Raw genomic sequence first — 16,619 nt, forward strand, 5'->3', positions numbered from 1 at the left:
TGGAGAAGGTAGCACTGACTGGGAATACTTGCGGACACAGATGGGTTCAAGTGTGTATACTTCAATGCAAGGAGTATCAGAAATAAGGTGGGTGAACCTAAGGCGTGGATCGGTACTTGGGACTACGATGTTGTGGCCATCACAGAAATGTGGACAGAAGAGGGACAGGAATGATTGTTGGAGGTTCCTGTTTACAGATGTTTCAGTAAGATTAGGGAGGCTGGTAAAAAAGGAGGGGTGATGGTGTTGCTAATTAGAAATGGTATAACAGCGGCAGAAAGGCAGTTTGAGGGGGATCTGCCTTTAGAGGTAGTATGGGCTGAAGTCAGAAATCGGAAAGGTGCAGTCACCTTGTTGGGTGTTTACTATAGGCCCCCCAATAGCAGCAGAGATGTGGAGAAACAGATTGGGAAACAGATTTTGGAAAGGTGGAGAAGCCACAGGTTAGTCGTCATGGGCGATTTCAACTTCCCAAATATTGATTGGAATCTCTTTAGATCAAGTAGATTGGACGGGGCGGTGTTTGTGCAGTGTGTCCAGGAAGCTTTTCTAACTCAGTTTGTAGATTGTCCGACCAGAGGGGAGGCCATATTGGATTTGGTGCTTGGTAATGAACCGGGACAAGTGATGGGCTTGTTAGTGGGTGAGCATTTTGGTGATGGTGACCACAATTCTGTGACATTCACCTTGGTTATGGAGAGAGATAGGTGCGTGCAACAGGGTAGGTTTTACAATGGGGCGGTGGGGTAGGGAGGGGAGAAAGGGTAAATACGATGCTGCAAGACAAAATCTGAGGAGCATAAGCTGTCAGGAAAGGATGTTGATGAAATGTGGAACTTTTTCAAGGAACAGATGCGACGTGTCCTTGATATGTATGTACCTGTCAGGCAGGAAAAAGATGGTCATGTGAGGGAACCTTTGTTGACGAGGGAGTTTGAATGTCTTGTAAAAAGGAAGAAGGAGGCTTACATAATGCTGAGGAAACAAGGTTCAGATAGAGCGTTGGAGGGATACAGGATAGCCAGGAGGGAGCTGAAGAAAGGGATTAGGAGAGCTAAGAGAGGGCATGAAAAATCTTTGGCGGGTAGGATCAAGGATAACCAAGGCCTTTTATGTGTATGTGAGAAACTTGAGAATGACGAGAACGAGGGTGGGTCTGATCAAGGACAGTAGTGGGAGACTGTATTGAGTCGGGAGAGATAGGAGAGGTCATGAATGAGTATTTTTCTTCAGTATTTACAAATGAGGGGGACAACCGTATTGTTGAAGAAGAGTGTATGAAACAGACTGGTAAGCTCGCGGAGATACTTGTAGGAAGGAAGATGTGTTGGGCATTTTGAAAAAGTTGAGGATAGACAAGTCCCCTGGGCCACACGGGATATATCCTAGAATTATGTGGGAAGCGAGAGGGGAAATTGCAGAGCCGTTAGCAATGATCTTTTCGTCTTCACCGTCAACGGGGGTGGTAGCAGGGGACTGGAGAGTGGCGAATGTTGTGCCTGTTCAAAAAAGGGAATAGGGATAACCCCAGGGTTTACAGGCCAGTTAGTCTTACTTCGGTGGTAGGCAAAGTAATGGAAAGGGTACTGAGGGATAGGATTTGAGTATCTGGAAAGACACTGCTTGATTAGGGACAGCCAGCACAGATTTGAGGGGTAGGTCTTGCCTTACAAGTCTTATTGAATTCTTTGAGGTGACCAAGCATGTGGATGAGTAGAGCAGTGGATGTAGCGTCCACACTGACCCTCTGAAACGTCAGCCACCCAGACCTTTACCCTACATTGACCACTGACGATTCAGCTAACCTCCACATTGCAAAAAAACTATGGTCAATTTAGCATAGCCACCAATTTGGATTGTGGGAGGAAACCCACACAGACAGGGAGAACTCCATGTGGATGAATTGCTCAAGGATCGAACCTAGGTCCCTGGTACTGTGAAGGACCAGTGCTAACTACTGTGGCACCATGCTGCCCAAGTGAGTGTAGGAAAAATCTTCGTAGAGTCTCTGGCGAGACAGTTCATGGTTTAGGATGGATGTGACTCTTGAAAGATGAGTAGTGTCTGTCCACTGATACAGCCAGACAATCTGAGTTTTCCCAGCATTCTGTGGTGTCAGATTTCCAGCCTGTGCAGCATATTGATTAGATTAGATTACTTACAGTGTGGAAACAGGCCCTTCGGCCCAACAAGTCCACACTGCCCCGCCGAAGCGTAACCCACCCATACCCCTACCCCTACCCCTACCCCTACCCCTACCCCTTACCTAACACTACGGGCAATTTAGCATGGCCAATTCACCTTGCCTGCACATCTTTGGAGTGTGGGAGGAAACCGGAGCACCCGGAGGAAACCCACGCAGACACGGGGAGAACGTGCAAACTCCACACAGTCAGTCACCTGAGGCGGGAATTGAACCCGGATCTCTGGCGCTGTGAGGCAGCAGTGCTAACCACCGTGCCGCCCACTAATGCTTTGCGTCCTGAGTGCAAATTCATGCCACAGTCTTCAGCATGTGACCTGCTATGGTTTTAAGAATTATATTTTGTCCTTCTTTTGATGAGGCTTTGAGGCAAAGGTGGAGAGCTATCTATTGAAAACCAGTAAAAATAAACAGCATGAGGTCTTGGGTTATAGAGAAATTGGAACTAAAGAAGCAGCCTGAAATGTGTGGGGTCAAGCTCTCAGAACCAGAATTAGTAGTTTTACCTTGGAGCAGTTGCTGCTGGGACCTTGAAACGGAAGCTATTTCCACCCATCTCCCCAACCCTGTCAGATACAATCTGGGGTGAGGTGGGGGTTACTGTCTCTCAGAGTTGCAAGAGCGACAATGTATTTTTAAATTTGCCTTTTGTCAAGTGGGCATTGTTGGGAACTGACGACAGTGGGCCAGTGAGAAAGTGGGGACTGCAGATCAGAGTCAGTGTGTGGTATTGGAAAAGCACAGCCAGTCAGGGAGCATCCAAGGAGAACAGTCAACATTTCAAGCAGAAATGTGACATCAGGAATGTGGGAGGTGGGGTTCCAGGGGATAGGAGATGAATGGGACATGGTACGGCTGGAGAGAAAGGTAACTGGGAAGACAGTAGGTAGATGAAGGTGGGGTGTGATGGCGCTAAGTCACTGTGGAGATGTCAGAAAGACATGTTGGACAGTTCAGAAAAGGGCAGTGTTGAGTTAGAGTATTGGATCTGGGAACAACCTGGGGAAAGGGAGGTCAGAAGTGATGAAATCTACATGGGTCCCATCAGTTTGGAGGGTGCCAAAGATGGAGCTCATCCTCCAGTTGTTGGGTGGCTAGAGTTTGATGGCAGAGGCAATTGAGGACATGCATGTCCTTGGCAGAGTGGGAGGGGAGTTGCAGTGTTCACCCACAGGGTGCTGGCATTAATTATGTGTCCCAGAAATATTCTGCAGGCTGGTGAAACCAACTGTCAGAGCAGAGGGAGTAGCCATGGGCACCTACCTAGGCCCCAGCTCTGACTGCCTCTGTCAGGTACAACAAACAGTTCATCTTCTGCAGCAACACTAAGTGGGCGGCACGGTGGCACAGTGGTTAGCACTGCTGCCTCACAGCGCCAGAGATCCGGGTTCAATTCCCGACTCAGGTGACTGACTGTGTGGAGTTTGCACGTTCTCCCTGTGACTTCGTGTGTTTCCTCCAGGTGCTCTGGTTTCCTCCCACACTCCAAAGATGTGCAGGTCAGGTGAATTGGCCATGCTAAATTGCCCGTAGTGTGAGGTAAGATGTAGGGGTATGGGTGGGTTGCGCTTCGGCGGGTGCGGTGTGGACTTGTTGGGCTGAAGGGCCTGTTTCCACACTGTAAGTAATCTAATCTAATCTCATACCATTACACATTTTGCCCTCTATTGCATGATGACTGTATTGTTACAATCTCGTGCTCCCAGAAGGAGGGAGAACAGTTCAGTGTATACTGTAGGAGGAGGAGGATATGGAAGGTGTAGAAAGTGGGGAAGTAGATGGTGAGATCTTCAAACATGTCTATATTAGAGGTGGTGTTTGATGTTTAAAACCACATCCCCTATCTGGGAGGGGTGAGCACAGTTTAAATGCAACTCTGAATAGAACATCAGTTTGAAATCCCAAGACTGGAGAGGTCAAAAATCTGACCGATAACAGTCCACAAACAACAGGACTGGCAGCATCTCAGGAGATGGTACCATCAGGAATCCACCTGGACACTTGTCCAGAGTCTCTGAACTGATTGGAAACACCAACTGTTTCTCCTTCAGACACTGCCACATCAGAGCCATTCCTCTAGCACATTCTGCAAACAGTGATTTAATCAGAATGGAAAGCCCCTTTCCAAGGTGGTCATCATTCCCTGTACTCCCTGGAAGGAGCAAACAAGATCTTCCATAACCCAATCATTCAGGAAGCTCACTTCATGGATTGGAGAAGCTTAATCCAGGGATAGTTTAAACTAAGAAAGGATGCAGAAACAAGCCAGGTCTAGACAGAAGACACCATGAATCACTGCTTTATTGACTCTCCCAATCACCAGTTGATGGGTGTTTGCTTGTGTCTCCTGTACAGGAACAAGGCCAGCAATGAAGCAGAGATCAGACAGACAGCTGCCACAGTCAGGACCACCATCACAACCAGCTCTGACTCCACACCTACAAAACAAGGAGAAACCAATGGTTACTGAGGGAAAACAGGGACAGAAAAGGGAAACGAGCAGGCAGCCAACTCACCCCTTGGATACTTCTCCTGCATCCTTCTGTCACCCTCAGTCAGGGGCTCAGTTGCCACATTGGTCAGCTCAGTATCCAGAATGATCAGGGGGCCAAGTGAGGCCTCCCCCTCCAATCCAGCTTCACTCTCTACAAGATCAAACATCACAGTCAAGGGAGGGGAACAAGATGGGGGTGAGGGGAGATCCAGCATCTAGAGGGCAATGTCCTACCAGCTTCAGGGCCATGGTCTCTCCTTCCTCTGAAAGGGATCACGATCTCCCTTGTGATCCCACAATTCCCCACATGGCAACAGGCACAAATGTCACTGTCTGACTCCTCCAATGGGGTCCAACTAAACAAGAGAAACAACCCATCAACCACATGATGCATCACCTCTCCCAACAACATCCCTGAGGGACAGGGAGAGGGAACTTACATATTCTGCAGCTTCTGGAAAGTACAAGCTTTATTCCTGGAATCTCTCCAATCCACTGCAGCAACTCTCAGATGACAGGTGATGAACATCTGAGGGACACAATAGAACAGGTCAGTGTTTAGTGACTCCTTCCCCAATGTGGACAACCACATCAACAGCTTCATCGTACCAAGGAACGCCCATCTCCATAGAAACGGAAGGCATCCAGGTCATACTGTAGCTTGTCCAATTCCCACCCGTCTCTTGGCAACACAAAGTTTGAAAAGGTGTCCTCAGCTTTGCTGTCCAGGAGGCAACTGCAGATGGACAAAGGGCCATGAAGTGAATGGAGAGAAGCCACTGAGATGGGAGCAGCTGGAGAAAGCAGAGAGCTCCTTACCCATTGTAGTCAATGATGCTGTATCTCGGGGTGGAGTCCTTGTCTGGGCTCAGTGTAGCTACACAGCGATCAATGTACAGCTTCAGGGGCACATGGTTGGCCATGGAAACAGATGTCTCAACGTGAATGAGATCTCCCAGGAAGTAGACAGTGGAAGTGCGCTCTGTCAGCCAGTCACCTGAAGTACAGCAAGACAAGGGTTGGAGCCAATGGGTACAACTCCCAGAGAGAGACACCAGGAGATCCCTCCCCAGCCACCCATCACATACCATTCATTAGACGCAGGGAGAATGACAGATGCCCTTCTCCAGACCTGGTGGAGCTGAATGGGATCCAGGTGGGCTTGATGGGATTGCTGCTCACATTGCCCTTCCTGAGGAAAGGAGACAGGGCAGCCATTTTAGGACAGTGTCAGACAACAGCAGCAGGGGATCATACTGACAATCAAGTAATTGTTCTCACCTCAAATAACAACATTCAATGGGAACAACAGCCCCATTTGTTCTCACACTGATCGATCCAGGATAGTTTAGGATGTGGGTCAGGTGGGTGGTGTAGATCAGGAATTCTCCAGTCATCTGAAAGACACAGGTTAAGGAATGAAGGGCTGATCTGTAATGAGAAGGTTCTACACAGGGTTCACAATGACACCATCACATTGGGACAATTCTTTCAGGGTGTGATAGGCTCAGGAGGCTGCTTCTACCAACATCCACCCCCCCTCCACCCCCAATTCCCAGAGCTGGAGACACCACTATTAAAGAGTAATGGGTCACAGGTCAAGGATTAGTCATTTAGGATCAGTTTAACAATGTATGACATCATTCCAAAGATCAGATTAGAATTCCTGATGCAAACGTTGGTTAAAGGGAGATTGTGTTGGACTCCCAGACAGACTTAGAGATAAATATTGAGGGAACAGGAACGTGGTGATTGTTATAAAAGGAAAGAGGTTGCCAGGATCTTTTAGCCATCTAATTCCCAGTGTAATCAGGTAACCTCCAGGTTTGAGAAGCGATTACTAACAATGCCGAGAGATTAACCAGCAAGCCAAGGCAATAAAGGCAGTGTCTAAGAGTTGAGAAATATAGAGAAAACAATAGTTCACCAGAATGAAATCAAAGTCCATTTGCCTGATGGGAATGGAGCTACTTTCCCTTAAACTAACCACAGGTCATGTGGCTGTATCATGCTGCTGTTCTGATGAAGGGTTTTTGCCCAAAACATTGATGTTCCTGCTCCTCAGATGCTGACTAACCTGCTGTGCTTTTCCAGCACCACTCTAATCCATGCTGCTAAATCAGTTGCATTCCTATAACATCTCGATTGAAAAACTGCACAACAGAATGCTGCACTGTGGAAGGTCACTAAATCAATTCAGGAAAAAGTTCACAGTATCCAAACAAAATCCACAAATCACCACATGATACCCAATTCATATTGACAAAACATAATTGTAACAGAACAACGTATACAAACAAAAGCTTCCAAACCAGTGAAAATGGGAGCACAAGACTGGAGAAGGAGAACAGTTAAGGCAGAATCCATCCAGGATAGAAACCATGTCTGAGTATTTGAGAAAGCAGGAGAATGGTCCTTCTCAATATCAATGAGATCTCAGTCAGGAGACATCTACAGCCCAAACTTCCAGCAAGTGTAGACAACCCCCATTACCTGCAATCTGCTGCCACACTCATGCAGCCCATAATCAAAGAGGACAGTCTGGTTCTCAGGGAAGACCCTGGTTGGTTGACGAACCGCTGTCCCCAGGGTCAGGTCAGCAGCTTTAATCAGGTGCCTGGTTCCAAATAAATCCAGCTGGGCCCTGACCAGCAGGTTGTGCTCTCCACACTGCACCATCATAGTCTGCAGTGGGGACACACTCCCAACATCAGACATTCGGAAACTGGAACCAATGGGACCCCCATGAGGAGGCACTCTCTCAGGAACAGGGCTGGCTCTCACTATTGTCCATGGAAACCTCTGGCTCAGAAACTGTTGCCATGTTTCAGAGCAACAAACAGCTCCAGCTGACACCAACAAAGGGAACAAACCCCTCACTACAAAGTTTAAAAGTGTAGAGACCGCTTTCTGTTCAGTGAGAATGAGCTGAGGAGGCTCATGTATCGCGTCCCACACTGACCTTGCTCTGGTGGAGTTTCATGAGGATGGTGTTGTGGAAGAAAGTGAGGAGTGCAGATGCTGGAGACCAGAGTTCGGAACGTGTGGCAGTGGAAAAGCACAACAGATCATGCAGCATCCGAGGAGCATGAGAGGCCACTTTTCCAGTAGGAGCTGTTCATCAGGATTGTGGATTGGGAAAGGGGGCTGAGAGATAAACGGGAGGTTGGGGTTGGGATCATTTTAGCTGCGATGGCGATAGGTAGATGCAGGTGCGGGGTTTAGAGGGAACTGAAATTTCATCTTGAAAGGGACGATGGGGTGTCACACTGGCACAGTGGTTAGCACTGCTGCCTCACAGCGCCAGGGACATGGGTTCGATTCCAGTCTCAGGTGACTCTCTGTGCACATTCTCCCCGTGTCTGTGTGGGATTACTCTGGGTTTTCCGGTCTCCTCCCATTGCTCAAAGATGTGCAGGTTCAGTGGGCTGGCAATGGGAATTGACCTGTAGTGTTCCAGAATGTGTCGATTAGCTTCATCATTCAAGGGAATGGAGAGTAATAGGGTAGGGGAATGGGTCTGGGTGGGTTAATGTTCAGAGGGTCAGTGTGGACTTTTTGTGGCCAAATGTCCAGTTTCCACACTGCAGGGATTCTATGATTCAACATAAAGGTGGAAACATCCATCAGACCTGATCAGGTGTACCCTAGAACTCTGTGGGAAGCTCCGGAAGTGATTGCTGGGCCCTTGCTGAGATATTTTGTATCATCGCCAGTCACAGGTGAGGTGCTGGAAGACTGGGGTTTGGCGAATGTGTTGCTACTGTTTAAGAAAGGTGGTAAGGAAAAGCCAGGGAACTATAGACTGGTGAGCCCGACATCGGTGGTGGGTACGTTGTTGGAGAGAATCCAGAGTGTGAGAATTTACATGAATTTGGTAAGCCAAAGACTGATTAGGGATAGTCAACATGGCTTTGTGCATGTGAAATCATGTCTCATGCACTTGATTGGGTTTTTTAAAGAAGTAATAAAGTGGATTAATGAGGGCAGAGCAGAGGACGTGATCTGTATGAACTTCATTAAGGCGTTCAACAAGGTTCCTCATGGGGGCCTGGTTAGCAAGGTTAGATCTCTTTGAATAAAGGAATTTGGATATAGAACTGGCTCAAAGGTAGAAGACACAGGGTTGTGGTGGAGGGTTTCTTTTCACAGTGGAGGCCTGTGACCAGTGGTGTGCCATAAGGATCGGTGTTGGGTGCACTGCTTTTTGTCATTTGTATAAATGATTTGGATGTGGACATACAAGGTATCGTTAGTAAGTTTGCAGATGACACCAAACTTGAAGGTGTAGTTTACAGTGAAGGAGGTTACCATGACCCCATGAAATTGGACCATGTTGATTTCACCAGTTTCTTTATTTCCTCTCCTCCCAGCCCCATCCACGTCCCATTTATCTCTCAGCCCCCTTGGGGGAATCCCCTCGTTCCTGATGAAGAGCTTGTGCTTGAAACGATGTCTCTCTTGTTCCTCAGATGCCCCCTGACCGACTGTGATTTTCCAGCACCACACTTTTCGACTCTGATCTGCAGTCCTCACTTTCTCCCAACTGAGCACGTGCACCGAGAATTTGCTAATGGAATTCAATGTAGATTAGTATGAGGTGTTACAGTTTGGAAAGTCACATCAAGGTAGAAGTTTCACGATGAATGGTTGGGCCTTCAGGAGTGTAGTGGAACAGAAGGACTTTGAAGTTCAGTGGTATGGTTCTTTGAAAGTGGAGTCCCAGGTAGACAGGGCAGTGAAGAAGGCTATGGGCAGATTGGCCTTCATCAGTCAGGGCATTGTGTACAGAAGTTGGGAAGTTATGTTGCTGAGGCTGTTCGTGGAGGACTAAAGTCAGTTTTGGTCACCTTGTTACAGGAAGGATGCTATTAAACAGGATAGAGTACAGAGGAAATTTACAAGGATACTGCCAGGACTCAGGGTCTCGGAAGTGGGGAGGGGTGGTTCTTATGGAAGTGTCTAATAACATGAGAGGCATGGATGGGGTGAATTTATTCAGTTGTTTTCCCAGGGTTGGGAAATCAGGGACTAGAGGGCACCAGGTTAAGGTTTGAGGGAAAAAAATAAAAGATAAGGCTGAAGCATTTGCAACAAGCTGCAGCTAGAAAGCTGCAAAGGGACAATCCATTGTAGTCCCCAGCATCACCGATACCTGTCTTCAGTCAGTACTATTGACTCCACGTGACTTCGAGAAACGGCTGCAGACATTGGATACTGTGAAGCCAATGCACCCTGACTAACATTGTGGGAATAAGGTGAAAGAGCTGTGATCCTGAACGTGTCGTGTCCCTATCCATTCTGTTCCAGTACAGCTACAACTGCAACATCTGCCTGGAAATGGAGAAAATTGTCCAGTTGTGTCCTGTTGCTAAAAACTGGGATAAATCCAACCTTGCCAATTCTTCCCCCACTAATCCACTCTCAATCACAAGTGCAGTGATGGCAGATTTTGTCAACAGTGTTATCAAGGCACATGTCCTCCACACTAACCTGGTCACTGATGCTCAGTCTGTGTTCCACCAGGGCGACCCAGCTCCTGATCTCAGTACAGCTTGGTCAAAGTATGAGTAAAAGAGCTGAACTAAAAGAGGGGAAGTGAGGGTGACTGCTTTAAGACCAAGGCAGAATTTGACTGAGCAATTTGCCAAGGGGTCAGAGGAAAATTGGACTCAGTGTGATTAGAAAAACCTCTTTGCTGGTTGGCATCATTACCAGAACAAGAAAGATGGTTCTAGTTATCAATGTTCAATCACCACATTCCCAGGACATCTCTGCCAGAGTTCCTCAAGGTACTCTCTTAGACACAACCATGTCAACGACTACATCTACGACCTTCCCTCCATCAGAATGTCAGAAGTGGGGATGTTTGCTCATGATTGCCCAATGTTCAGCCCCATCAACAATGTCACAGATACGGAAACAGTCCCTGTTCAAATGCAGCAAGACCTGAACAACATTCACATTCAGAACACACAACTGTCAGGCAATGACTGTCTGCAACCAGGGAAAATCTCACTATCACACCATGACAGTCTCCATGACATTCCCATTGCTCAATCCCTCACTATTAACATCCTTGGCCTCTCTGTGTCGGCTGGGATTTGTTGCCTGTCCCTAATTGCCCTTGATTTGATTAGTTTGCTCAGCTATTTCAGAATCAGCAACCTTGCTGTGGGTCTGGAGACACATTTAGGCCGGACCAGGTCAAGATGGTAGATTTCGTTCCCTCATGGGAATTGTGAATGAGATGGGATTTTATAAAAGATTAGTTTCACAGTCACAATTACTGAGTAGATATTTTCAAAAAAAGACAGAACACAAAAATCCATCAGCGACAACAATCGCATTTGAGCCCCCAGCCTCAGATGTTTACCTGACTCACTGAATTCCTGTCTCAGTAACATACCATTATGCCACTTGTTCCACCCACCTGTAGACAGAAGCCTGAACGTCAGACAGATAGCTCAGTGATAGGCATTATTGTCAAGGAATCAGGAGGTTAATTCACATAGAATCCCTGCAGTGCGGAAACAGGCCATTCCAGTCCCACAAGTCCACATTCACCTCTGAAAATTAAGCCATCCAGACCCACCCCCCTTACTCTACATTTACCCCTGACTAATGCACCTAACCTACACACTCTTATACAATAGGCAATTTTGCACAGCCAGTTCACCTAACCTGCATATCCTTAGATTATGGGAGAAAACCCACAGAGACAGGGAGAACTCGACACAACTGCCCAAGTCACCCAAGGCTGGAATCAAAACCATCACGAACCATTGTGCCACCATGCTGCCAGAGAGAATGTGGGAAGAAATCTTAGAGGCAGAGGAAACCCAGTTCATATTTTATGTTGATTGTGACTCTTGAAACGTTAGCAGTGTCTGTCCACAGATACTGCTTGACCACCTGAGTTTTCCCAGCATTCTGTGGTTTCAGATTTCCAGCCTGGGCAGTATTTTGCTTTTAGTCTTGAGTGTAGGTTCCTTCCAGAGTCATCGGAATGTGCCAATGCTATGGTTTTAAGAATTATATTTTGTCCTGGTTGGTTGGAGAGAATCTTTGAGGCAAAGGCAGGGAGCTACCTGTGGAAAACCAGTAAACACCTTTCAGCAGTTGCTGCTTAGGCTTTGAAGTGGCAACTATTTTCTCCACACTGCCCCCCACCCACCCCCCCCCCCCCCCCTCCCCGCCACATCCCCCCCAGTCACAAAATCCAGGGTGGGGTGGGTGGGGCGTGCGAAAGATACTGTAAGGTATAGGGTTCAAATTGTGCAGAATAAGGGAACAGGTGTTGCTTCTGCAAAAGCTTACATTATAAAATTAGGCTGCGCATGCAAATACTAAACAGTGAGAAGCGAAAACAGGTAGAATTATCTCTGACTAATAGGGCAGAGCGACCGTGTACCAGGATGTGCCAGTAACAGGAGAATAGTGTGCCAGTCTCAGGAGGGATGTGGCCAACGGATGGAATTTAGTTTGGCAGGATGAACGCACAAAGGCAGTAAACTATGTCAGGATAGTCACATATAAGGAACGAGATAAATAAGAGTAAGAGGGGACAGGCTTCGAGTAATGGGAGAAGGAAACAGAGGCGGAGAGAAACTAGACAAAGGTGGAGTGAAGCTAGAGCTTGTGATAGGCTACGTGCTACAGTAAAAGTAACCAATGGGTTGAAAGGGGAGGACCGAGACATGCAGCTGAACAGCATAAATCAGAATGTAACCCCCAGATCGGGGTGCTTACTCATTAGGCACCCGTTCTTGCAAGTACGTATCAATAAAATTTGCTGCTTCAGAATTTGACTCTGATTGAAATTTATTAATTTGTCAGTTTTGTTTCTCACAATTTGGGGGCTCGTGTCCAGGATAACCATCATCACCAGCAGGGTGGGCACCGTCGACGGCTGGGAAGACACGTCCCATTCCTTTTAGAACAGTCCCGTGTTCCTCGGCGGTGGGTTGCCCCTTCTGGTTGACTGATTGAGATCCGATGAGAGTCTGTCTGAACCAGGTGAAAGTGAGTAGGCACAGGGAGCCAGGCAACTCTGTGCATGGACCAAGGTAGGGCAATTGATTTTTAAGTACTGCCTTGGTGGCTGGGATTGAGTTCTTGTAGTTAATAAGTGTCTAAAGAAAGAACTCAATATGGACTGTGCTGAGGGTAAAGTATAAGCCTCCGAAAAATAAATGGAAATGGAGGCGGGGTCCCTGACAACATACCTCCAGAAAGTCCGTTGGGCAGGCTGTTGTGGAATTGGAAAAATAATACTTGCACAAGGGGAAGAGATAGCAAAAAGATGATTAAATATTGTTGCTTTTTATGAACTAAGGAATCCATTCTTTGTCCTGCCGTCTACTGGCCAAAGTATGGGTTGGATGAAGACTATGTTTGTAAATATTTGAATTTATATCTCAACAGAAAACAGCCTTTCAGTCAGGAGGGATCAGATTATGCTTAGTGTTGGAAGGGCTAGTAGCTGAAGGGCCACTGAGGGTACACTTTGTAACTAAATCTTGGCCAGACATCAAAAAATAAACTCTGAAAATAGATGGGTGGAGTGAGAAATCACTTGAATTGTTAAGAGATGCACAGAAAGTGTTTGTAAAGAGAGAGGATGAGAAGAAAAAGCAGAACGCTAAAATGTTGGTATCCACAGTTGACGAAGTAGTCCAGAAAAGAATCGAATCAGTGACTAGCAACCGGAGTGGAGGTGGCAGCACGTAGAACATAGAGGAAGGAGTAGAGGATGAGGAGGACCTTCCGTAGGGTCCAGTCAACAGGGACAAGGTCAGAGGTGGAGACCACAACAAGCAGGGTGTTACATCCAGAAAAGAAAATTCAAAAGACAGAGGGGTGGAGCGAGAAGCCTCTCGTGTTATTGTTGCGGGAAGCTCAAAAAGTGTCTGTGAGATACGGTGTCTGTGTGTGTGTGTGTGTGTGAGAGAGAGAGAAAAGAGCTGTCCAGTTAAGAGAAAGTTTAACCCTTTGTGATTCGGTTTGAATGCACATTTGTTTGTTGGTGATTGAATGTTTGTGCTTTGTTCCCTGGAGCTTGAGATCCAGGACTGTTTTGAATCTGATTCCTATTATGGAAATTTAACATGATTTCTTTTAAGGTTAAGGATTTTACAGTGATTATGAAATAAAATGTTAACTCCTGTTCTTTTTACAGGTCAAGATTGCCTTACTATCAGTTTCTAACTAATCTCTTTCATCCTTACATAAAAGCGATTTCAAATCAGCTTAATACAGAGGAGAACAACATGATCACCTTTTTTTGTGCGTCAGACTCATTTGTTTTCACTTAATTTTAAGCCGTAGCTTTATTCAGAAAGTTCCCTCCCTCATCGACAGTTGTAGTTTCAGTTCAACATTAGATTGTAATAAATCAATCCTATGGTTAATATCTGTGACCTTGGATTCGGCCATTATTCATACATTATAAGTTTTTTTTAACTTGAATAGACAAATCCTTTTAAGACAGCTCTGGTTATTTCACGACCTTTGGCATTGTAATTGAGCAATGACTGGTCAGGACTACTTAAGAAACCTAATTTTGTATTTAAATTAAGGGACTAAAACCGGGTAATAATAGTGGATTTCAAAGTTCGGAACTGTATACATTTTGCATTTTAAATATTAAATACTGAATAAATGAATTTATAATATATAAATATATATTTACAAGTAAGATTCCAAAATGTATAGTTAGGAACAGGCTTTAAAGTTAGACAAGTATAAATGAATAAATTGGTATTTGAAGCTATAGGGAGCAAGAAATATTGCAATATTTCTTAAAACAAAAATAAAGGTTTAAACAAAACATTGGGTGATGAAGAATGGTCATGAGGTGGCCCGAAAGCTGTTCAATTGGTTAAATTGGCTCAGCAATTGATCTGGCAACGTACCATGGGAGTGGGAAATTGGACTGTGGAGACAGTTTTGTGATGAGATTTGTGGACAGATTTGTGTCCACAAATTCTAAGTATGCCTTCGGGGTGGCACACACATTTGGGAAGATGTGGCAGGAGAGGGGACTGATAAACAGTAGGGTAAAGAACTAGCTCGAGGAATTGGTAAAGCAAGTATTGGAATCCCTTTAATTGCCAAAGGAAATAGCAATCGTCCACATAAATGGACAGCAGCAGGGAAATGATTCCGTAGCAAAGGGAAATAGATTGGTGGATGAAGTCGCTAAGGAGGCAGCTCTGAACCCTCAACCTGCTACAATATAGATTTTGGTACCGATGGTGCAGGAACCTGGGGGGGGGTGGAAAGACCGATATTTAGCGCGAAGGAAAACAGAGAGTTAGAAGAGCTGGGAGCTACGCAGACAGTAGAAGGGTGCTGGATGCTACCCGATGGCCGGGAGATGCTAAATACAATGATGACGCAAGAAATTATGGCTGTCTTACACCAGGGAGTGCAAGCAATGTGTGATTTGGTCTTAAGGAAATATGGATGCAAAGGGATCTATACGATAGCCAAACAGATATGTGAGGGATGTATAACATGCAACAAGGTCAACAAGAAGTTATTGAGGAAACAAGTCCCAGGAGGGAGAGAACCTGGGCTCTGAGCATTTCAGAACAGTCAAGTAGATTATACCGAATTCCCCCGAGTAGGAAGACTGAGGTATATGCTGGTAGTGGGTGATCACCGATCGGGATGGGTGGAGGCGTACCCTTTAGCCACTGCCACTGCAAGTGGGGAGTCCAAGATAATACTTGAACACATAATTCCCAGAGACGGGATAATGGAATGCATAGATTCAGATCAGGGAATTCATTTTACTTCCAGGGTACTCCAGAGAGTACTGAAGGGTTATGTATCTCCTGGGAGTTCCACACCCCTTGGCACCCACCTTCATCAGGTAAGGTTGAGAGAATGAACCAGACACTCAAGAAGTAGTTATCGAAATTAGTAGTAGAAACCAGACTCTCTTGGACTAAGTCTTTACCTATAGCCCTTTTGCGAGTGCGGACAGCCCCAAGGAAAGATATGGGGCTGTCCCCTTATGGGATATTGCTTGGCCTGTCCTATCTGGGAACGAAAGCGGAACTGCCAACCCTGGAGACTAAACATCTGTTCTTTAAAAACAGTTGGAGTTGCAGGAGACAATGCCTTGAGAGTTTGCCTTTCATCAAGGGGGTATTTATGGGAACTGAATGTTGGACCAGGCAGAGAGGGAGGACTGCAGATGTGGAGATCAGTCAAAATGTGGTGCTGGAAGAGCACAGCTGGTCAGGCAGCATCTGAGGAACAGGAGAGTCAACATTCCAAGCATAAGCTTGGCATCAGGAATGTGGTAGGGGTATCCAAGGGCAAGGGCTTGGACCAGGGTGAAAAGTAGCTGGGAATACAGAAGTTGGAGGGGTGGTGTTACTGATACATCCAAGGTGGTCTAATCTGCACACAGGAAGCAGCAAATATCTGCCAAAACCCAATTAATCATTCAGGAAACTCAGTTCATGGATTGGAGAGGCTAAACCTAGAGATTGTACCCAGGAATAGTTTAAATTAAGGAAGGATGCAGAAACAAAACCAGCTCCAGACAGAAGACACCATGAATCACTGCCTTAATGACTATTCCAATCACCAGTTGATGGGTGTTTTCTTGTGTCTCCTGTACAGGAACAAGGCCAGCAATGAAGCAGAGATCAGACAGACAGCTGTCACAGTCAGGACCACCATCACAACCAGCTCTGACTCCACACCTACAAAACAAGGAGAAACCAATGGTTACTGAGGGAAAACAGGGACAGAAAGGGAAACTAGCAGGCACCCAACTCACCGCTTGGAGACCTCTCCTGCATCCTTCCGTCACCCTCAGTCAGGGACTGAGTTGCCAGGTTGGTCAGCGCAGTATCTGGAATGATCAGGGGGCCAAGTGAGGCCTCTCCTTCCCACTTC

The 16,619-nt window shown here is 46.3% G+C and overlaps 1 protein-coding gene across 1 annotated transcript; it reads right to left on the minus strand.

The window, feature by feature from the left end:
• Window positions 1-4,519: 4,519 nt before the first annotated feature.
• On the minus strand, window positions 4,520-7,415 carry LOC140468801 (zona pellucida sperm-binding protein 3-like). Its single transcript, XM_072564823.1, has 9 exons — window positions 7,191-7,415; window positions 5,979-6,094; window positions 5,786-5,889; window positions 5,517-5,694; window positions 5,307-5,433; window positions 5,138-5,226; window positions 4,932-5,053; window positions 4,720-4,848; window positions 4,520-4,641 (listed from the first exon to the last, which is right to left on the minus strand). Exons 1-9 carry the CDS (start codon window positions 7,413-7,415, stop codon window positions 4,520-4,522), a joined length of 1,212 nt encoding a protein of 403 aa, XP_072420924.1.
• Window positions 7,416-16,619: the final 9,204 nt, after the last annotated feature.

Source organism: Chiloscyllium punctatum, chromosome 48 (genome assembly GCF_047496795.1).
Source record: "Chiloscyllium punctatum isolate Juve2018m chromosome 48, sChiPun1.3, whole genome shotgun sequence".
NCBI lineage: Eukaryota > Metazoa > Chordata > Chondrichthyes > Orectolobiformes > Hemiscylliidae > Chiloscyllium > Chiloscyllium punctatum.

Coding starts and splice junctions, on each gene's coding strand:
- LOC140468801 (XM_072564823.1), bottom strand. CDS start 7,415: ATGTCTGATGTTGGGAGTGTGTCCCCACTGCAGACTATGATGGTGCAG. Junction 5,434..5,516: donor AGCATCATTGACTACAATGG/GTAAGGAGCTCT, acceptor GTCCATCTGCAG/TTGCCTCCTGGACAGCAAAG. Junction 5,054..5,137: donor TTCCAGAAGCTGCAGAATAT/GTAAGTTCCCTC, acceptor TCTCTTGTTTAG/TTGGACCCCATTGGAGGAGT.